The sequence below is a fragment of the Pongo abelii genome, chromosome 1, assembly GCF_028885655.2.
Source record: "Pongo abelii isolate AG06213 chromosome 1, NHGRI_mPonAbe1-v2.0_pri, whole genome shotgun sequence".
Taxonomy (NCBI): Eukaryota; Metazoa; Chordata; class Mammalia; order Primates; family Hominidae; genus Pongo; species Pongo abelii.
In genome coordinates, this window is record NC_071985.2 from 133,048,069 (window position 1) to 133,071,510 (window position 23,442).

Consider the following 23,442-nt stretch of genomic DNA (forward strand, 5'->3'; position numbering starts at 1 on the left):
TACTCATGTGGTATGAAAGTCGTTAGTGCAATGTTCATATCTACAGTACAGCCAAACCGTCTGTATTCAGGATCCTGAATAATCGTAAGATGTTGGTTTGGATCAGACTTGGTTACTCGCCTATTTTCTAAAAGAAAGAAAAGATGATACCTTAAATGCAAATATCCACAAAGAGGTTATAACTGTCACTATTTTCTAATTTTTGGCCTATAATTTTTTCACTGAAAATAAAACAAATATTTATTTCACAAGTATCTTCCTACATCCTCCCCTTCTCATCTTGCTGTGTGCACATGTGCGCGCGCACGCGCGCACGCACGCACGCACACACACACACACACACATACGAGGGGTGTGGGGGAGAAAGAAACAGAGACAAAAATAACATAAAAGAAAGACACAAGGATTCCTATCAATTCAATCTCAGCTCCCGCTTTTCTGCCTACATCAGCATTCACTTATTCTGTTCTTTTTTTACTTTTTTTATATATATTTTTTATTATACTTTAAGTTCTAGGATACATGTGCACAACTTGCAGGTTTGTTACATATGTACACATGTACCATTTTTTTTTTTAACCACTTTAAGGACTTTAGTGGAACCCGTTTTCCTCCCAGGTGCTACCAAATAGTCTAACCTCAGGAGTTCTTTTTCAAGATTGCTTTCAAAGTTTGCTTCCTAAAGTCTTATTAACAACCTGACTTTCTTTGAATTCTCTAAAAGAAGCACACAGGTTTAATACTTTTTTTCCCTTTTCATCAATCATATTCCTTAGATAATAACTTAAAATTAAAAAGGAAATAAATGGTTTTTGGAGAAATTTTCACTCTTTTTCTGGAACTTGATTGTAATAAAATTAAGAACTGGTACAGGATTGCCTCCATTGAACTTGATTTTATATTAACTAATTAATTTGTGTCTGGCTTATTCTAAAGAGACTTTGAAATGGCTTATAAAAACACGAACAAAAAAACATAAAATAATGGGTTTCCATAGTGTAGCGGTTATTCACGTTAGCCTCACAAAACAGCATAAAATACAAATCGATTCTTAAAATCCAGTTTCTAAGGTTCATCTGGAAGAGTAAATATATGAAAACTGCCACCGGGCATGGGGGCTTACACCTGTATTCCCAGCATTTCGGGAGGCTGAGGCGGGCGGATCACCTAAGGTCAAGAGATTGAGACCAGCCTGACCAACATGGAGAAACCCCATCTCTACTAAAAATACAGAATTATCTGGGTGTGGTGGCACATGCCTGTAATCCCAGCTACTCGGGAGGCTGAGGCAGGAGAATCGCTTGAACCCAGGAAGCGGAGGTTGTGGTGGCTGGAGATCACGCCACTGCATTTCAGCCTAGGCAACAAGAGTGAAACTCTGTCTCAAAAAAAAAAAAAAAAAAAAGAACACTGCCAAGAAATGTTTGAAAAAGAGAAAAAGCTATGCCATCAGTATAAACGAATAATCTTTAGTACTGATAGCATAAAAGAGATGGATCAGTGGAAGAGCACAGATAACAGATGTATATTTTGTATATTACCATACACTATGAAGTATTATGGTAGTACTTCAAATCAGTATAAAAGGATGGATTTTCAACTCAATATAATTTTTAAAATACAAATCAAGTTAAATATCTTCTTTATATAATATACAAAAATAAATTTCAGGTATATTAAATATTCAAATGTAAAAATACAAATTAGAAGAAAAGAGAATGTTGATGGAAGGTCTTTTCTAAGCATGATATGAAATTGGAAGCCATCAGAGATTGAAAAGTTTGACTACATTGAAAAAAAAAGTCACCATAAACAAGAGTTAAAAGATCAAGAGCATACTAGGGGATATATTTGAGGCCTGTGTAATAATCAATAATGTCAATATAAAAAAAAGAGACAACTCAATAGAAAAATGAGAAGAAACATTAACAGGCAATTAATGGAAGAAATATAAATAGCTAATCAAGGTGTAAAAATATACTTCATTAATAAGTAAAGAAATGTAACTTAAAAGGCTGGGCGCGGGGGCTCACGCCTGTAATCCCAGCACTTTGGGAGGCCGAGGCAGGCGGATCATGAGGTCAAGAGATCGAGACCATCCTGGCCAACATGGTGAAACCCCGTCTCTACTAAAAATACAAAAATTAGCTGGGTGTGGTGGTGCATGCCTGTAGTTTCAGCTACTTGGGAGGCTGAGGCAGAAGAATCACTTTAACCTGGGAGGCGGAGGTTGCAGTGAGCCAAGATCACACCACTGCACTCTAGCCTGGTGACAGAGTGAGACTCAGTCTCAAAAAAAAAACAAAAAACAAAAAAAAAGAAATGTAAATTAAAATAAGGTATGTTTTGCCTAATTGACAAATATGATAAAGGTTAATGATATCTAATGTTAGTGATAATATTAAGTTGGTATAACTTGCTGTGAAAATAAATTTATTATATTTGAAATCTATACCCTTTGACTCAATAATTCCATGTTTAACAATTTATCCTTCAGACTGACTCACATAAGCAAGTAAACATAAGGTGTATGAGGCTGTATTTTCTGCAGTACAGCTTATGAGACTGGAAGTTTATCCAGGGAAAGGACTTTGTTCTGTTTACCAGTGAATCCTCATGTCTAGCACACAGTAGTAGGTGGTTCAATGAATATGCATTGAATGAATGAATGAAAAATGAAAAAACTGGAAACAACCTATCAAAAAGGCTAAATAAATTCAAGTACTTTAAAAATAGCATATTGCTATACAGAGGTTAAAAGAAATAATTAGCTATAATAAATTCATATTGTCAACTAAAAGAACAAGTTGTTGACAATTTATGTTCTTGTCTTATTTGCATGTGTAAAAAATAAAAATATAAAACGTACATACCACATATAGAATTATATAAAATTATATATAAAATTGAATTTTTTTTCAAAAAGAGTCTTAAATACAAGAAACAATATGTAGTAGCTGAGATGTGGGTTTTGGGAAAGAAGAGGTCATACATTCTATTTTCTTACACATTTAAACTATTGGGCTATTTCTCTTTACAATGAGCACATATTATTTCATGTAAATAATACAGCTTATTGGGGGAAGGGAAGATAGAGGGCCTTTAGTAAAATGAAACAGGGAGAAAAGTTAATATTAAAAATTCCTGTATTAAGGTGTTACACAATTGCAAAAGTTGATGCATGAAGCTGACTGAGCATCCTAGAGCTCAAGCCATATTGACTTCTACTTCAAAGGTACTATTTCTGAGTCCTACTCTAGTTCTGTTTTCTGCAAAAGAAAAAAAAGTCTTTATTTTAAGACTTTCCCCAAATCCTCACTGCTAGGTTGTCCTATATGAAATGCAGATAGACTCTTAATAATCCTTTCTAATTTGTCTCCTACAAACCCTACTTTCTCATTTCACCTATTTTTTCCTACCCTGTTTTGTTGGGGGGGCACATTAACTGCTTGATTAGTTATGTCCTTAACAGAAGACTCACTTCGTTACCTTTTGTTATCTCGCCAATATCTGGCTTCAGTATCACTAGTGGTTAAGTGGCCTTAATAGTGGGCAAAATCAGCTGGGAGCCCCTCTACGTCAGTTAAAATTCTTACTCTAGACAACAGGAGACTATCACATCTCTCAATTTCAAAACTTGTTTCAAGCCTTTCTCAGCTGAAATAACCTGTTCTACCCACTTCCCATTCATACATTTAACAACTATATACTGGGTTCCACAATATTCTGAGCATTCTATGGAACTAACAGTAAGATACAGTACCCAGGGGAAATAATTGTGTTATGTATTATTATGACGTGCCCTTTAGATGTTTCTGCTAACTCTCAGCTTACAGAATCAGTTTTATAATATCAACAATAACACAAATATCATACAATGACATATTTAATAATGACGTTACCCAAAAGAGAGTTTTCCGTTTATAATATTAAATTTCTTAAAATCAATAGGAACATTCTAGTATATATCCTTTACCTTGTGTAAGAAGTCTTCTAAATTGCTCAACCGCTTTGTTGACATCTACTTCGAAAAATTCCCAGAGTTTAAGCTTTGGAAAAATATCCTCCCAAATTATTTTTCGGATGGACTGAAAAATGTCAATAGTTAAAAAATACATATATACATATATTTGTTTAAAATCATTTAACCAAATACTGTTTATCATATTAAAATACAGGTTCTAAGTAATTTTTTTTTGTGTACTTTAATATATATTTAACGTGTACTTTAGAAATTTTTTCTGTTTTAGTGTGATACTCCTCTGTACATACTGACATTCATATGGTGATCATTTTCAATCAAAGCAGGTATTCCCTTTTCTTTGTATTTCCCTTCTGCAACATCACAGGAGAAACGCCAAAGTGCTCTGTCTAAGACCCAGGCAGGTTTTAAGTGTGGAGAATTCACAAGATTATAGGCACATTCTGGATGTTCCTGGATCCATTTACTATTAGCAGCTGAAGGAAAAAGGAGACACAAAGGAGTATCTCATAATTAAATTGAAACTGTATCTATGTTAAGTTCAGAGATGAAATAAAATATAAACATCTACCACTCATTTTTTTCTATATTGGACATTAATTTTACAACGATACTGTTATAGGAAAAATTTTTTCTTTGGTTATGGTATCCTATCATTCGCTTCACCATACTTTTTTTTTTTTCTAACTTTAATTCTGCTTAGAAAATCCGATGAAACAAAAAGCAACTCTCTCATAGGTAACACTTTTGTATGGCTAATCCTAAAGCGTTAATGAAATACGTTGTTTTGATAAGTTGGATAAAAGCGAGGTTGAGAAAGTGCTAAAAGAAATACACTCAAGGAATACGAACGTAGCTTATAGTTCAGAATCAGAATCAGGAGTTTGGCAAAGTATTCCAAATATTTGCAACATTGAAGATAATTTGTTTTGGCCAGGCACGGTGGCTCAACCCCAGCACTTTGTGGGAGTGGAGGTAGGATAGCCTGCAAGAGTTCAAGACCAGCTTGGGCAACACAGTGAAACCTTATATCTACTTATTTAAAAAAAAATAATTTGTTTTAATTTTAAAATAAACGAATGAAAGTTACATGGAATTTGTTTGATCTTTAAAATGGACTAATTATCCCTGAATTCATATTGAAGAGCATGAGTGATTAATGTATATAAAATAAAAAGTAGTAACAATTACTGAATATTTACCACATACCAGAAATTGTTCTAAGCAGTTAAATACGCTAATTTATTATTCCTCACTTCCTACCACACAAATTAGGACATACTGTTATGTTCCCTTAACAAAAGAGAAACTGAAGCACAGAAAGTTAAGTAACTCAGCCCAAGTCATACAGTCAGGAATTAACTTGGGCAAGTCCCTCTTCAGAATATGCAATCTTAACCACATTGCTCTGCTGCTGAAATGAATTGTTTGTGCTTCATTTACTCAGCTGAGCACCTTTATATAATTTTAGAATCATTATTATTTCCAGTTTTAGTCATTTATTAAGTCATTTATTTACTTAGTATTTATTCATACCCATAATAAACACTCAGATGAAGAAAGGCTATGTAAGGAGCAGAGAAGTTCTAATAAAAGTTAAATTGGTAATTCTCATAACTTGCATCAAGTAGTTCTTCCGAGATTCATCAACACAATCACTGAAATTCAAGGTATTTTTCAAAAAGACAAAAGGTAGTAATAACTTATGTCCAAATAGGATTTTCACTTATAAAGAATAAATATTGGGGCTAGGTGCAGTGGCTCACGCCTGTAATCCCAGCACTTTGGGAGGCCAAGGAGGGAGTATCACTTGAGCCCAGGAGCTAGAGACAGCCTGGGCAACATAGTGAGACCTTGTCTCTACAAAATTTTTTAAAAATTAGCTGAGCATGGTGGCATGTGCCTAAAGTCCCAGCTACTCAGGAGGCTAAGGTAGGAGGGCTGCTTGAGCCCAATAAGTGGAGGTTGCAGTGAACTGAGATTGTGCCACTGCACTACAGCCTGGGTGACAGAATGAGACCCTGTTTCAAAAAAAAAAAAAAGAATAAATACCAATGCTGCCCTCATTCATCCATTTATTTTTGAGACAGGGTCTTTCTCTGTCACCCAGGAGTGCAGGAGTGCAGGAGTGCAGTGGTGCAATCATAGCTCACTGCAGCCTTGAACTCTAGAGCTCAAGTGATCCTCCTGCCTCAGCCTCCCAAGTAGTCAGGACGACAAGTGTATGCCAACACACACAGCTAATTTAAATTTTTCTTTTTTTTTTGAGACAGAGTCTTGCTTTGTCACCCAGGCTGGAGTACAGTGGCACGGTCTCGGCTCACTGTAACCTCCACCTCCTGGGTTCAAGTGATTCTCCTGCCTCAGCCTCCGGAGTAGCTGGGATTACAGGCGCCCACCACCATGCCTGGCTAATTTTTGTATTTTTAGTAGAGATGGGGTTTCACCATGATGCCCAGGCTGGTCTCGAACTCCTGACCTCAGGTGACCCATCCGCCACGGCCTCCCAAAGTGCTGGGATTACAGGTGTGAGCCACTCCACCCATCACCAATTTTTAAAATAGCAAAATCCTAAAACTGTTTCTTTTTTCAATATTTTGAAACAAAAATCAACTGTAAAAATGAAAGAATTCTAAACAATAGGTAGTGAAAATATTTTTTTTCTAATTCTACATGAAAGAAGAGTCAAACTCCAAACTATGTTTTAACACACATCAACATTAAAAAATAAATATGGACTTCTGGAGTGATACAGTAAGAAATTCAACAAACACTGTCCCTAGCAAAACAATTTAACTGGTGAAAATAATTTTAAAAACAATCATTTAGTCCCTGGAAATTATCCTAGGGCATTCAGCATAAGGAGAAACATTTATTTAAAATAAGAACAGCAAGTCTTGGCATTTGAACCAAGACCTTTTCCAGGGCAATTGGGTTCCCAGTGTTCTTGCCCTGCTACTTGTGGGAAAGGATGTCAGCTCTGCAAGTAGGGGCTGGGTGGAGAAAGGGAGATTTTTCTCCACCTGCCTATTTGGAATAGAACTTCTGCAACACGGCCGGGCGCGGTGGCTCACTCTTTGGGAGGCCAAGGCTGGGTGGATCACCTGAGGTCAGGAGTTTGAGACAAACCTGGCCAATATGGCGGGACTCCATCTCTACTAAAAATATAAAAATTAGCCAGGAGTGGTGGCTCATACCTGTAATCCCAACTACTCGGGAGGCTGAGGCATAAGAATCGCTTGAACCCGGGAGGTGGAGGCTGCAGTGAGCCGAGACTGCGCCACTGCACTCTAGCCTGGGCGACAGAAGGAGACTCTGTCTCAAAAAAAAAAAGAGAAAAAAAAAATAATAAAAAAAGAACTTCTGAAAGACAGGGCCGGCAGGGAGAATTAAAAACACTCACAGACTGCGCCTCTTAGCATGAAACTATAACCCCAGGCTGGGAGTTGGGAGGAGAGAATGTCTCCCTCTTGGCCACAACTACCAGGAGTGGAGCACCTGTGATACAGCTTCCATAACAGAGGCATTTGTGTAAGATAATGGAGCAGGTCTTGGTTCAATCACCAAGGACTCTTGTTCTTACTAAGATGTAGTAGATTTTCATATGTTTCTCCATATGCTAAATATCCGTAGGACAATTTCCAGGGGATTTAAGTGATTGTCTTAAAATAATTTTCACCAGTTAGGGTTGTTTCACTGCGTAAAGAGTGTGTGAAGCCTTCACATAACCATTCTGGAGGTTGAATTCTGCTGGATAATACTTTTTTAAAAGAAAACTGTCCAGGCACGGTGGCTCACGCCTGTAATCCCAGCACTTTGGGAGGCCGAGACGGGCGGATCACTTGAGGTCGGGAGTTCAAGAACAGCCTGACCAACATGAAGAAACCCCGTCTCTACTAAAAACACAAAAATTAGCTGGGCGTGTGGGCGCATGCCTGTAATCCCAGCTACTTGGGAAGCTGAGGCAGGAGAATCACTTGAACATGGAAGGCGGAGGTTGCGGTGAGCCGAGATCGTGCCATTGCACTCCAGCCTGGGCAACAAGAGTGAAACTCCGTCTCAAAAAGAAAAATAAATAAATAAATAAAAGAAAACTTGTTTCACAGGAAGGATATTACGATTTGCAACACTTTTCAAGTAAGGCTGTGGCAAGGTTCACTTCTTTTACATTGCACAGAATCTCTCAAATGTCTCAGAAATATAGTCTGTGGTAGAGACTGCTGCTGTACTCAATTTTATCCTCCATTTCTTTCGTTAGTAATAAAATTCCCAAGGTTCAAATTTACACATAGCTGACAAACTCAAGACTACACTGCAGGTCTCCTTTAAGGTAGGTATGGCAAGAGACAAATTAATGTGATGCAATGTGAACACAGTAATATATATCATATCATACCCAAAAAGACATGCTTGCCCTTTCCTCATTTCCACTGGGGAGAACGTGGTAGCAGGAGCTGGAATAGCCATATCTGACTAAGAATTTGAAGGAAAGTGTTGGAGGCTGCAGAGCAACATGAGAGAAACTAGTTCCCTATCACCACTGAACTACCATTCTAGTCCAGGAACGCCTATCTAATCTTTTGTAAGAAATAAATGCAATTTTAGCCTTTAGTCCCTATGTTTTTCTGTTATAGCTGCTTAAGCCATATCCTAACTCACACAATTTATAACTCATAAAATGCCATTATGTGGTTTGATAAATTTGACTTCAATAATATTATAGATCTCAAAGTGATTATCAAGACTGTCAAATTTTCCTTTAAATATAATTTTTTTACATTATTTTGTAAGAGATGGGGTCTCATTATGTTGCCGAGGCTGGTTTCAAACTCCTGGCCTCAAGTCATCCTCCCACTTCAGCCTCTCAAACAGCTGGGATTACAGGTGCAAGCCACAGCACCTGGCTTAATAATGTCAAATTTTCAAATGAAGAATACTGAGTTCTTGGGTACTACGAAGTTTTCACTGTAGAACTGGAGGCTTGGTTTCTAGGTACATGCAGACACATCAAATTTTGGAATGTACCTATTTCTTTACCTAACTTTGCCATTATGATTTAGAGATTTTTATTTATATTGATGAACCAGATCTATGAGCTTTTAAATATCTTCATAGTTTCTATGGTTACTTGGAGAACTGTTTTATGAAACAGCAGATTATATCTTTTAAATGTTTATACCAACTAGAATTCTTGTTCTTTACATATGCAAATCAGTGGTTTCCAAACTTTTCTACATTGTAGCATACACAAGATAACATTTGTAAGGTAAACTGGGTTAAACCCAAAGCTGCTGATGGCCAGGCTTTGTCAGGCTAGGCCAGGCCAGGCTCAGCTCCTCTGACAGGTGCGGGGAGCAACCATTTCCTCAAGGATCGCTAGCTGGAAAAATCTGATATATTTTAATAGAATTATATATCACTAAGGAATCTTAGGAACCAAAACAGACTAACTTTAATAAGCTCTTTTAACATGTAGAAGACATAATTTCCAGATACAACTTCTGAGAGTTTACTAATAAGTTTCTCTCCAAATAATATAAGTCATTCAGTTTTTTCATATATGCTATAGTACTACAGTACCAGAGCTCCTGCTAATATAGGATCCATGTGTTACTTGGGAAAGTATTAATAGAGTAGTCCCCTCTTATCCTTAGGGATACCTTCCAAGGCCCCAAGTGGATGTGTAAAACTATAGATAGTATCAAACCCTATATATATATATTTTGATATTTTGGTTTTTTTATCTGATAACTGAGCAGGCTATTAAGTAACTAGCGGACAGGTAGTGTTTACAGCATGGATGCACTGGACAAAGCGATGAGTCACATTCCAGGTGGGATAGAGCAGGATGGCATGAGAGTTTGTCATGTTACTTAAAACAGCATGAAAATTAAAACTTATGAATTGCTGATTTCTGGAATTACTCAATATTTTTGAAATGTGATTGACTGCAGGTAACTGAAACCTCAGAAAGCAAAACTGCGAATAAGGGGGGACTACTGTACTGTAAGTTGAAATACGTGATCATTATGTTCCTTCTATGATCACTCTCCTGTATTTATAAGCATCAGATGCAAGATACTTATATATTGACTTAATCCTCAATTAAGAATGTTTTCTTTGAAAGGAAAAATATTAATTTTTTAAATGGAAGGACACCTAATCATCATTTGTGTTTTTAAAATTTATGTTAGCCCCTTTCCTTTGCCTTTCTTTCTTCCCTTCTCCTGTTTGTGTGTGTATGTGTGTGTGTATAAATTCTCATCAAAATTAATGAAGGTAGTCAATGAAGCTCATACCAGTATGATTGTAGACAACATCAGTAATACAAATAACATTCCATTCCTTTTTTAATTTTTCCACTAGCTGTCCAACATCATTCCAGGTATACTTTCTATTAGGTCTTGAAAAGTCAGGATTTAATTCTAACTGATTGGCAAGGGAGTAGCATGACCTAGATAGTCCAAGAGTCTGCAGTGGGGTAAAATGAATCATGTTGTAGCCTGCAAAGCAAATAAAGGAAAGACCACTGTAAAAACAAACAAAACCAGCCTAAAATGAAGAAAATATAAATTTAAACTTTCTTAAGTGATTATAAATAGCAAGGCAAGCATGCTACTGGAAAAGAGGTCAAACACTTGGGTTCAAATCCTAACTGTACCACAGAGACTTTAAGCAAGTTTATTTAAATCTTTCAAGATATGTGTCCTCATATACAAGACAGAGATAATGAGATAATATTTGAAAAAATTCACACACACTGCCTAATTATTAGAAAATTTCTATACTTATATGTAGTAAATTTATCCTCTACAAGTATATCAACACGTCTTTCTACTACTTTTAATGTTCCATAGTACTTGCATTCTGCTTTAGTTATGTCAGTGAACTTCTTATTCTTCATATATTATCCAACTTAAAAGCAGAAAATTAATATTGAGATCAGGTGCAGTGGTTTGCACCTGTAATCCCAGCACTTTGGGAGGCCAAGGCAAGAGGACTGCTTGATCCCAGGAGTTCAAGACTAGCCTGGGCAACAGAGTGAGACTTTTGTCTCTACAAAAAATAGATCAGGCCACTGCACTCCAGTCTGGGTGACAGAGTGAGACACTGTCTTAAAAAAAAAAATATATATATATATATATATACCATATCATATATATATATATATATATATATGCCATATCATATTTTATATATATATGGCTGGGCACAGTGGTTCATGCCTGTAATCCCAGCACTTTGGGAAGCTGAGTTGGGCATATCACTTAAGGTCAGGAGTTCGAGACCAGCCTGGGCAACATGGTGAAACCCCATCTCTACTAAAAATACAAAAATTAGCCAGGTGTGGTGGTGCATGCCTGTAATCCCAGCTACTAGGGAGGCTGCAACACAGGAATTGCTTGAACGCAGGAGGCTACAATGAGCTGAGATTGCACCACTGCACTCCAGCCTGGGTGACAGAGTGAGACCCTGTCTTTAAAAAAAAAAAAAAAAAAAAAGAAAAGAAAAGAAAAAATTAATATTGCCCTTTGTTTAAGAGTAAAATACAACTTAAGTTTCATCTTGCTCTTGGTATTTATGGTAGCACATGTCTTCTACACAAAAGATGGTTAACCAATGTTTGTTGAATTAAAATGATACATAATGATAATACATTTTCCTTCACTTTTCAATAGCTTATTTCTGATTTTTATATGGTAAAGTCTTAGAAATGATAATTGTTTCATTATGGAGTTCCTTCATTTCTTATGCTGAACCACAAAATTTGCCATTTTTATAGGTTAAAAATGGTTAAGTATCAAAAATGTAATATGGGCCAGGCGCAGAGGCTCACGCATATAATCCCAGTACTTTGGGAGGCCGAGGCGGGCGGATCATGAGGTCAGAAGTTTGAGACCAGCCTGGCCAACATGCTGAAACCCCGTCTCTACTAAAAATACAAAAATTAGCTAGGCATGGTGGCAGGTGCCTATAATCCCAGCTACTCAGGAGGCTGAGGCAGGAAAATTGTTTGAACCCGGGAGGTGGAGGTTGCAGTGAGCTGAGATCGCACCATTGCAGCCTAGGTGGATAAGGTGATACTCCGTCTCAAAAAAAAAAAATTTTTTTAATATGGTTCTATCTACTTATATTACTAAATATAATAAGAAACAAAATTAAACATAGAGGTAAAAAGATATGGTTTGGATTTGTGTCCCTGCACAAATCTCATTTCAAATTGTAATCCCCAATGTTGGAAGAGGGACCTGGTGAGAGATGATTGATCACGGAGGTGGATTTCCCCCTTGTTCTCATGATAGTGAGTGAGTTTTCACGAGATCTGGTTGTTTAAAAGCATGTAGCGCCTCCCACTTTGTTCTCTTCCTCCTTCTCTGGCCACGTAAAACAGGCCTGCTTCCCCTTTGCCTTCTGCCATGACTGTAAGTTTCTTGAGGCCTCCCCAACCATGCTTCCTGTACAGCCTGCGGAACTGTGAGTCAAACCTCTTTTCTTTATAAATTACCCAGTCTCAGGTAGTTATTTATTGCAATGAGAGAATGGACTCATATACAAAACTTTTGAAATCTATATCACAGAGCATAATTACATTTATTTTTTTAAATAAGAAAAAAAAAGCAAGCTGACATTACCTGATTCTTTTGCAACCCTAAGTCTGCTTTCCCATTCATCAAAAGGTCCCAAACACTTAGCTAAAAATGTCTGAAGAGTAACACAGTCCAAGGGTAGCACATGATTATCGGCACCAACACGTAAAATGGGGTCCACAACTATGTAACCTCCACCACTTTTCTCATTTCTAAGGGAAAAAACAAAACAAAAACTTTTCAGTCAGTGACAGGAAAAAAAAAATCCTCATATAATATAGTCTGACTCTAACTAAAAGGTTAATTGTCCCACATAAAATACATGTATTTCTAAGCACACAAAATCATTTTAAAAGTTGCAACAAAACTTAATGGAAAAGCTACTTTTACCCTTTCACAATCTACATAATTACATGTATAATACACAAAATATCCAAGAATGTTGGTTTAATGAAAAATAAGTATACTAAAACCTATCAGTAATAACAAGGGCATGCAAATAAACAGCAACCTATAATCAGGTTGCATGAAATTACTACATTTTAAGATGTTACTTAAAATATATTTACATGATACTTTAGCTCTGCAATGGGCCATACAATTACCTCCTAGAAATCCAAGAATATTCTATTTGCATCTCAAGGAAGCACTGTAAAAATTGCACTGCCATGGTTCATACAGTAACATTTACAAGTTAGGTGACTTCAAATTACAGATTAACTTTTTTTCTCACAAACAAAACACCTGACTTACCCTTGAAGGAAATAATACTGAAATGAACCAGATTGTTGCAGATTAAGTTTGCAGTATTTATCAGAATCATCTTCTCTTTCTGTTGGATTTTCCCAATCCAGAGAACGGAATTTTTCTCTATTAAATGTTTCTCCAGGAAATGGGTAATTTGTATACACGGTAACTGCTTTTCCCTGTAAAGTTGGGCCTAATCGGAACTGTAGTTCATACCCTAAATAAAAAGCACATTTTAATAAACTCATTGTAGGACTTAAATTACCACATTGAAAAATAGATGTTTTATTTAAAGTATTAAAAAACCTTGATTTTTCAATTATGTTTAAAATAACTCCACAAACCTAATGCTGTTTTGGCACTACTTTGTATTCCAACTTGGCTGAATTTCGTATTTTAGCAAGTATAGTAAACATCATAGAGCTGTCTGCTCTGTAATGTCTGTTTCTCCTTTCCCTGGAAACGCATTCCTATTCACATAGCAACTCTGGGATGTGCAAATTCTTATACAACCCCATTTACCATGATCCCCCATCCTCACCCCTGAATTAAGTACCCAATGGCGGGCATCTGAGGAGAGACCTTCTCTAGTATTTTTCTAACTGCAACAGAGAAAGCTAGTTTCTCTATGGTGACAGAAAGTATGTGACAGTCTGTAAAACTTGGGAGCTACCATGGGACTATTATCTCACCATACTGAGAAAGCTAGTCTTCACTGACAGAAGTCAACCTCTATAGAGGCAGAATTCAGGATTCTAACAGGGGTTCTGAAGGCAACTGAACCCGACTGATATCTGCTCAAGTCGAGTGATGTGCTAATAAAGATTTAACAACTGACTAGGGTGGTGGGAACCTCTGACTTGGAGTGTTTGCTGACTTTCTGGTGGAAATAATCCCGCCATGGACAATCTTAAGCTACCAACACAACAACATTGAATGTGGAAGTGGGAAAGGATGTGCACAATCAGCTCTTGTGAGCCAGCAAAAGCACCTCCAACACACTACTGCCTATATCCCTTTGCTTCATGGTTTAGTTACTAAAGCTGTCTTGTAATCCTGAGAGCCAATGCATTTCTACTTTTGCCCAAGTTAGGTTATTTTTAAAAAAACATACCTTAGACTTGTGCATTGTGTTACAAATATTTTGCCATAAGAGAAAACAAATAAGCACATTATAGTTAAAACTGTACTGTGAAAGAAACATTTTGGTTGGTTTAAAGTAGACTTTAAACCTTCTTTATAATTATTAGAATATGAAAATACTGACTATGGTCAAGTGTATTAGAAATATAATACATATAAATCTTAAACATGAATATAACTTTCAATTAATAATGGGCAATAATAACTGATGAGGCAGGAAAGTTTAGTTCCACTGAGTAAAATCTTTAATATCTAAGGAATTTCTTTGAAAGGAAAAAAACTAATATTTAACTATTTAAGATATATTATTTATAATTTATAATCCTTGATTTATTAGACATCCAACAAAGTAATAAAAGAGGATATACTAACAGGGATATTTTCTGTGAACAAAAGATTTCAGTAAAAGACACTAAGAGAATGCTGTATAGTGAAACTAAGAATTTCTTCTCTAAGCAACTAAATGTACTTTTTCTATAATACAATTTGGCATTAATATACTAAGAATGCTTATATTTTTTGATCTAGGAATTTTATATAGATTTTTTGAGAAAAGTGTCAGTGATGTAAACAGAGATTATGTATAAGGATATTTATCACAGCCTCATTTATTGAAATTAAATAAACTGACAACAACCTAAATATCTAATGATTGGCAATGATTAAATAAATTATGGTAAATCTACAAGCTGGCATATTATAAAGCCATTATAAATTATGTTATCAAAAGATATTTGGCGAGGCACAGTAGCTCACGCCTGTAATCCCAACACTCTGGGAGGCCGAGGCAGGAGGATCACCTGAGGTCAGAAGTTTGAGACCAGCCTGACCAACATGGTGAAACCCCATCTCTACTAAATGCAAAAAGAGCTTGGTGTGGTGGTATGCACCTGTAATCCCAACTACTCAGGAGGCTGGGGCAGTAGAATTGCTTCAACCCAGGAGGCAGAGGTTGCAGTGAGCTAGGATCGCACCACTGCACTCCAGCATGGGTGACAGAGCAAGACTCCGTTAAAAAAAAAAAATTTAATAACCACTTTTAATTTATTCTATTTTGTTACATTGTACACATTTATGTAGAGCTTTTAAAATATCTTCTGGAAAAAAGTATGGCTGAAACATGGCAGTAGGCAGAGAGGTAGAGTACATACACCATAATACTACTACAAATAGGGGAAAAAGGCAGGTTACAAAATTGTTCAGATAGTATAATCCTAATTTTTTAAAAAAAACACAGAAAAAAATGCTTTTTATACATTTGCACAATTTTATAATTAGGGAAATCATTTTAAAATTAGAGCTACAATTATGAAGGGATAGACTAAGAAATAATTACAGAAAGAATTAAAACATGAAGTAAAATATTTAGTGACTGAGAAGCATAAATATTTACATCTCACAAGAATGACTAAATTTATCATTAGGAGAAATAGTGTCATTTTGAACAAGTACAAATAGCAGAGATTAGCTGTCTGGGTATATGTGTACAACCTGTCCCTGGTTAAGTTTATACAAATACTGTTTTTGTAATTACACAAGGATTCAGAGAACTTGCAGAGCAAAGGTTAAAACTCATCTAAAATCTCCAAAACAGTATTTGGATCAGTGCTCTACCTTCAGGAAAAAACCCCAATAATTCCCAAACTAAGTCATTTATTTATATAATATATATCTATGATGTTCTAATAGATTATGTAAATTATAAAACACAAAAGTTAACTTAATGGGATAAGATATAAATGAAATAAATAATATTTAAATAATACATTTTATTTATTAGTGGGTAGAAAAAAACCTTTAGCTCTCACTAAAAATTAATATTGATAATATCTCTCAGTGAAAACAATGTAACTAAATAAATTTCATTATTTTAAAAAGTCTTGGTTTTAATATTTTGTAATAAAGTGATTCAAAGATTTCAAGTTCTATTTATTTTGGGTAAAATCATATAATGATGGAAGAAGCATTTCTAAAAATATATATTCAAAATGCTTTCACTATAGCAAGGGTTGGCAAAATATATCCAACCCAATCCCCATTTCTGTAAATGAAGTTTTACTGGAACACAGCCACATCCATTCATGTATGTTTGCCTATGGCTGCTTTCCTGCTACAATGGGAGTCGAGTCGCTGCAATAGGGAGTGCATTGCCTGAAAAGCTGCAAAGATTTGCAATCTGAACTTTTGCAGGAAAATATGTGCCAAACTCTGCTCCAAGCATCAATTTCCTTCAAAAAAGCACTTAACTTTCTCACTCATGTTTACATCAAAGAGTTAAGTTTTTATTTTTTCTGAAAATATTTTCTAAGTATCATACTATCTAACACTATTTGTTATTTCTGAAAAGGACGAATCTCAAACACTTTCTAACTCATCTTTTAAGTCTGATCACTTCTGTGAGGTAAAAGAACTATTCTTGGTTACTCTAACTCTCCTTACAAAGTAATATACAGACGCTGTTATTTAAGATAATATAACCTGTAAAGCTACTTAACCTAGCTTAAGTAAAAGTGCAATGCATGGCAACATACTGCAAACAAATGAGGGTGTGATTGTCAGCCCCTTCCAGACCTACAACCTCTACGTTTTCTTCTGAGTATGGCTTTTTTGTTTATAACTTACCTGACATACAAACTGAGAGCATAATTCATATATTAACATAATTCAATGTTGCTAACATATAACAGACTTAAAAAACTAAAATAGGTAGAGAGAAAAGAAAAGGAAGGGAAGAAGGAAGGAAAGAAGGAAGGAAGGAGGGAGGGAGGGAAGGAGGGAGGAAGGAAGGAAGGGATATTATATTTTCTTTCTGTAGCCCAATAGATATATCAGCGCATACCCCAAGGGATACATAGCCACTCTGTAGACCTCTAATGCAAATCACTGAAACTAAAATTTTTATATACAGTAAATGAAACATCAGAGAGCCTAGAGTAGGTCAGATTCCATGACTCAGTTTGCTAAAATTAGCTGAGGTCATAGCAGTACATGGTGTGGCTATCTTATTCCTCATACTAATGCTAGGATACTTAACTTGCATTAGCCATGTCTCTCTTGTAGGCAACTAGCATAATGAGTGATTAAACTATTATTGTAAATAAATATGTTCTATCTTTTCCCCTCCACTCAATTTATAGAAACTCAGTCTTCTAATCAAAGAACCTTTATGTCTAAATATTTTCTTTAAAAAATAGTAAAAATTGTAAATTTCATCAACCTATTTAAAAGATGGAAGAATTTCAGATTTGGGAAGTACTTATTTTGTTCATTATTCTTTTTTTTTTTCTGAGACCGAGTCTCACTCTGTTGCCCAGGCTGGAGTACAGTGGTGTGATCTTGGCTCACTGCAACCTCTGCCTCCTGAGTTCAAGCGATTCTCCTGCCTTAGCCTCCTGGATAGCTGGGACTACAGGTGCATGTCACTACATCCGGCTAATTTTTGTATTTTTGGTAGAGATGGGGTTTCATCATGTTGGCCAGACTGGTCTTGAACTCCTGATCTCAGGTCAACTACCTGCCTCGGCCTCCCAAAGTGCCAGGATTACAGAAGTAAGCCACCATGCTCGGCCTGATTTTATTCATTATTCTACCACTAAATGAGATAGGAAATAAGCGAAAAAGCTATGATTTGTCTAGAAAAGATCATTATTTAGTCTTGTACTTGTTGAACAGGAAGAATCTATAGAAATATCAGTCTTAAAAACGAGGAGGAGGAATTCCTTCTTGTAGAAAAGAGAGAAGGAAAGAAATATGAGGGCTTTGATGACCAATTAAATATGAAACAGCCAAAAACTGCCAGATTTGATTGGTTACCAAGTCCTCTGAACTTGAAAATCCTCTGAACTTGAAAATAACTCATACTTTGTCCTCTCTTTTTCTTTCTTTTTTTGAGTCAGAGTCTTGCTCTGTTGCCCAGGCTGGAGTGCAGTGGCACGATCTCGGCTTACTGAAACCTCCGCATCCTGGATTCAAGCAATTCTCCTGCCTCAGCCTCCCAAGTAGCTGGGATTACAGGCACCCGCCAGCACGCCTGGCTAATTTTTGTATTTTTAGGAGAGACAGGGTTTCACCATGTTGGCCAGGCAGGTCTCAAACTCCTGAACTCAGGTGATCCACCTGCCTTGGCCTCCCAAAGTGCCAAGATTACAGGTGTGAGCCACCGCGCCTGGCCTTGTCCTCTCTTTTTCAACTCAGGCTGTTCAATCCTTTTCTTTAATCAGATGTGTTTTTAAAATAGTCTTCTCAATGCTTCTTGTCTCCAATGTCCCTTGTCTTCCACTCATCTTTCACATTTCAAATTATCTTTTTTTTTTGAGACGGCGTCTTGCTCTGTCACCCAGGCTGGAGTGCAGTGGAGCCATCTCAGCTCACTGCAAGCGCCACCTCCCAGGTTGTTCACGCCATTCTCCTGCCTCAGCCTCCCGAGTAGCTGGGACTACAGGCGCCCGCCACCACGCCCGGCTAATTTTTTGTATTTTTAATAGAGACGGGGTTTCACTGTGTTAGCCAGGATGGTGTCGATCTCCTGACCTCGTGATCTGCCCGCCTCGGCCTCCCAAAGTGCTGGGATTACAGGCGTGAGCCACTGCGCCCGGCTTCAAATTATCTTCTAAAATAAAATGATCACACTATTACTGCAAAAAAAAGGTGGCATATTCTCATGTATAACATTTGGATATATTTACCGGTTTTAACCAGAGTTATAAAGTCAACCACATCATTCTTTTTTCATAAATCCTTCAATTTCCCTCTTCAAATGGGTTAGCTTTTACAATTTTTGCTAGTTTTAACTAGAGTTTTAGTAATCAATCAGCAGTACACTGCACTAGGTTTGTAAGGCTGTCCCTATCCTCACAGATTTTATTTTATTTTATTTATTTATTTTTTTTTTAAGAGTTTTGCTCTTGTTGCCCAGGCTGGAGTGCAATGGTGTGATCTCAGCTCACTGCAACCTCTGCGTCCCAGGTTCGAGCGATTCTCCTGCCTCAGCCTCCCAGGTAGCTGGGATTATAGGCATGTGCCACCATGCCCAGCTAATTTTTGTAATTTTAGTAGAGAAGGGGTTTCACCATGTTGATCAGCTGGATGATCTCGAAATCCTGACCTCGGGTGACCCACCTGCCTCGGCCTCCCAAAGTGCTGGGATTATAGGTGTGAGCCACTGCGCCCGGCCCTTTATTTTTGTTTTTTAAAGACAAGGTCTCACTCTGTCACCCAGGCTGGAGTGCAATGGTGGGATCATAGTTCACTACAGCGTTTAACTCCTGGGCTAAAGAGATCCTCCTGCCTCACCCTCCTAGGTAGCTGGGGACCACAGGCAAGCACCATCATGCCCAGCTAATTTTGTTTCTTTTTTGCAGAGATAAAGTCTTACTATGTTGTCCAGGCTGACCATGAACTCCTGGCCTCAAGTGGTCCTGCAGCCTCAGCCTCCCAAAGCACTGAGATTACAAGTGTGAGTCACCTGCCCTCATCAATTCTCACAGATTTTAAACCCTAGTCTGACACTGTAAGACTAACAAGCCTTTAGACACTGCTTCATTATTCAGCACTTAATAGTTCTGTGCTCATTGTGTAATTGGAAATCAAAGGAAGGAGACAGTGAAAAATTAGGGAACGACTTCACAAAGGAGGTGATATTCTAGCTGAAAGTTGAAACTTAGGCAACACATAGACTGGCAGTAAATGGCATTTAACAGATATAAAGGAATCTGATGGGAGTACGGGTATAAGGACAGGCATGAGAAAAACTGCTGAGAAGGGAATTAACAGGAATGACTTGGGTAACCGTAAAGATCTATGACATTAATGATGGAGAATAATGAGATACAATCTTGGCTAAGGAAAGTGTAGTCTCATTACAGAATGTCTTGGAAGTCAGACAGAGGTATTTAAATTTGATTTTATACATACCACTTAATAAAAAAGGGAAGAGACTGCATAAGATTATTCTGGCATCTATATTCAGCCATACAGAATAGACAGGCAATCAGAGATATTTGGAAAGAAACTGCAAGCTTAAAAACAGACTTCAGGAAAAGAGAAGAAATCATCATGCCACGAAATAAACAGGGAAGCTGAGAAATAAAGGATTGAGAATGGGCAGGGGATATTTTTGGACATGCTAGATTTAAGCATATCCAAGTTGAGCTATCCTAATACTATTCTATTGCATAATATCAGGTTGAAGCCAAGGTCCAGGGTGGGAATACATGGAGTGATTCATATCAATGCCTTATATTTATTTAGGGCTTTATGACTAAAAATTCATGTATTATTAATTTTGAGTCTCAAAACCTAGAAAGGTAGAAGAACAGAAATTACCACTTTCATCTCACCAATAAAGAAATTAATGCTCAGAATTGGGGCCATGCCCCGTGGCTTATGCTTGTAATCCCAGTACTTTGAGAGGCCAAAGAGGGAGGGTTGCTTGAGTCCAGGAGTTCAAAATCAACCTGGGCAACATAGTCAGACACAGTTTCTACAAAAAAAAAAAAAATTAGCGGGGCACAGTGATGCATGCCTGTAGTCCCAGCTACTCGGGAGGCTGAGGCAGGAGAATTGCTTGAGCCCAGGAAGTTGAGGCAGCACTGAGCCATGATCATGCCGCAGCACTGAGCCATGATCATGCCACAGCACTCAGCCTGGGCAACAGAGTAAGACCCTGGGCCCATCTCAGAAAAAGAGAAAAGGGAAGAAAAAAAAAAGAAAGAAATGAATGCTCAGAGTTAATGTAACTTGCCCCAAGTCAGCTTGTTAGCAGCAGAGTCAGGAGAATTCTGGCTCTACATCTACCCTTGTCATCAAACGCTGAAAGCTTCCAAGAAGAAGAAAGCTCAAGGCCTTTCCTCCAAAAGTAGTCATCAGCACAGAGGCAACAGTTGAGGCCATGAGACTGTGTAACTAATCCTTTGAAGGAGAACAGAAAAAGAAAGAATTCCTAGCAGATACCCATAATTAATTAAAAAGTGAAAGGAAGAGAGCCCAGTAAGAGACACCAAGTTGACAAGAATATGCAACAGGGGAGGGGGGAAAAAATCAAAACCAGAAAAGTGCAGAGTCAGGAAAGCCAAAAATGGAGTAGGTACTCAGTGATTTTAAATGCCAAAGTTGGAAAAAGACACGGATTTGGCATGAAGATAACACATTGTATGTGTGAAATTTTTTTTTCAAAAATTTAACTCTTAAAACATTAGGGAAATTTAAAAATTCCTTTGAAATGTTTATGACTATCAACATCCATTTGGTACATTAATAAGGGGGACTGCATTTTTCATATATTACACTTCTTCAATGTTGAAAAATTACAAAGGCTAAGAAAATAAAACATCTATTAACTAGCCTTGTAGAAAAGTAATTTGATCTTTTAAATACAGATGAACTATATTTCAACACAACCAGATGAGTTATTGCACTTTTTATTTGGTAAGAAAATATTTTCAGCTTTTACCTACTCCATATTTGAGAGGTTTTTGATGTACATAAACAATAGTTTACTATACTTTTTGCTGCGATCTATTTTGTCAATTCAAAGGTTCAACAAAGGAAAAGAGACAGTTACACAAAGGCAAAACTACATGCATACCCAAAGCAAAATTACATATGAAGTAATTTACCAAGTTTTAATAGTAAATGTTATGAGAAATAATATGGCCAATCTTCTGATCATATATTTAACTTCAATCTTAAGTGGGAATTAGTATGCAGAGAAAAGTGAACTATTTTATCCTTATCCTAACATGAGGGATATAAAATATTTTTAATTCAAATCAACATTAATTAGTGATATATGGAGAACACAGCACCATCTTTGCACAAATCAAGTTTTAGATCCTTGGAAATAATATTTATCTTAAAGCTTTAAAAAATTTAACAGGACTGCCAATGAATTAAAAGTTTAAAAGACGCAAATGAGCAAATCAAACAACTTGCTACTGACCTTGTTCAAGTCTGAAGAGGGTCTTTTCCAGCTTCTCCATTTCGTTCAGAAGTAAAATTCGAATCTGTTTACTGTGCCCCATTTTGGCTTCTAGAGGATCTGAAATCTTTCATAAGTACTAAAAGAACTCCACAGTCGAATGAGTTACCCCTATGAAACAAAAAGGAGTTAAAATGTCGAAAATAACTATTGCCTTAAACTCTCCAGAGCTGACAGCGGCACTTACATGTTCGAAGTGTGTTTTATGCCTAGCAGAGCAATGAAAGAGAATGAATCTTGTAACTATTAAGATTCGAGAAGACAAATTAATAGTTGTTTCCTGCCTTTGAGCACAACGAATAAGACCGAAATAAAAATGCTGTATTATAGATTCTTACAATTAAAAAATTAAAAACCTAGAGCATTCTCAGAGAAAAGCAATACACTTAGGAAAGCCTGAAGTCAGGGGGACATTCCCAGCCCCAAGCCACAGGGCTCTGGAGACTCCGAATGGCACTTCTGCTTTCAAGAGATTAGTCTGCTCAAAGATAACAGGTGGGCGATCTCCCCATTCCCAAATTCGGGTCGCCAGCCACCAATGGGGAGATGAGAACAGAGGAAAGCAGTTGTTGCCTCTGGAATAGCTGCCGTAGACAGAAGATGTACAGAGCGAGCTATAGATAGAAAGAATGCGTTTCCCCGCGAGGCCAGCGGCATTCCTAGCACTTACGCCGAGCGAGTTATACGTGCGGCTTCTGGGGCATTGCAGGACCCGCGACTCTGGTGCTACGGTCGGGGGGAGGGGACGGGGAGAAACAGAAGGGGAAAGGCTGGCTGCCCAGCCGCGCACAGAAGCCTCAGCCCAAGGAGGGCCGGGCGCCGTGAAGGGCAAAGGGAGGGGCGGCGGGCGACCGGAGCAGGGCCGAGGCAGCTGGGTGAGGAGCCGGCAGAGTCTCAGCGACTCCGCCTCGCGCAGGTTCCTGGGCGCACCCGGGACCCCACCTGGCCGTGCGCGCACTCGCCCCAGGTGGGAGCGGGCCGTACCACTGGCCAACTTCCGGGAG

The 23,442-nt window shown here is 37.5% G+C and overlaps 1 protein-coding gene across 2 annotated transcripts in view; it reads right to left on the reverse strand.

The window, feature by feature from the left end:
• Positions 1-23,426, reverse strand: part of AGL (amylo-alpha-1, 6-glucosidase, 4-alpha-glucanotransferase) — a 72,649-nt gene extending 49,223 nt beyond the window's left edge. The window contains exons 1-8 of one of the 2 annotated variants that reach the window (XM_024233359.3): positions 23,109-23,426; positions 22,400-22,549; positions 13,324-13,534; positions 12,616-12,782; positions 10,282-10,485; positions 4,277-4,458; positions 3,977-4,088; positions 4-127 (exon numbers count right to left, since the gene is read on the reverse strand). In XM_024233359.3, coding sequence (XP_024089127.2) covers positions 4-127; positions 3,977-4,088; positions 4,277-4,458; positions 10,282-10,485; positions 12,616-12,782; positions 13,324-13,534; positions 22,400-22,481 — 1,082 coding nt within the window. In that variant the 5' untranslated portion in view covers positions 22,482-22,549; positions 23,109-23,426. The remainder of the gene's footprint in view (positions 1-3; positions 128-3,976; positions 4,089-4,276; positions 4,459-10,281; positions 10,486-12,615; positions 12,783-13,323; positions 13,535-22,399; positions 22,550-23,108) is intronic. The other variant, XM_054530726.2, reaches the window with a different exon arrangement.
• Between the last annotated feature and the right edge of the window lie 16 nt (positions 23,427-23,442).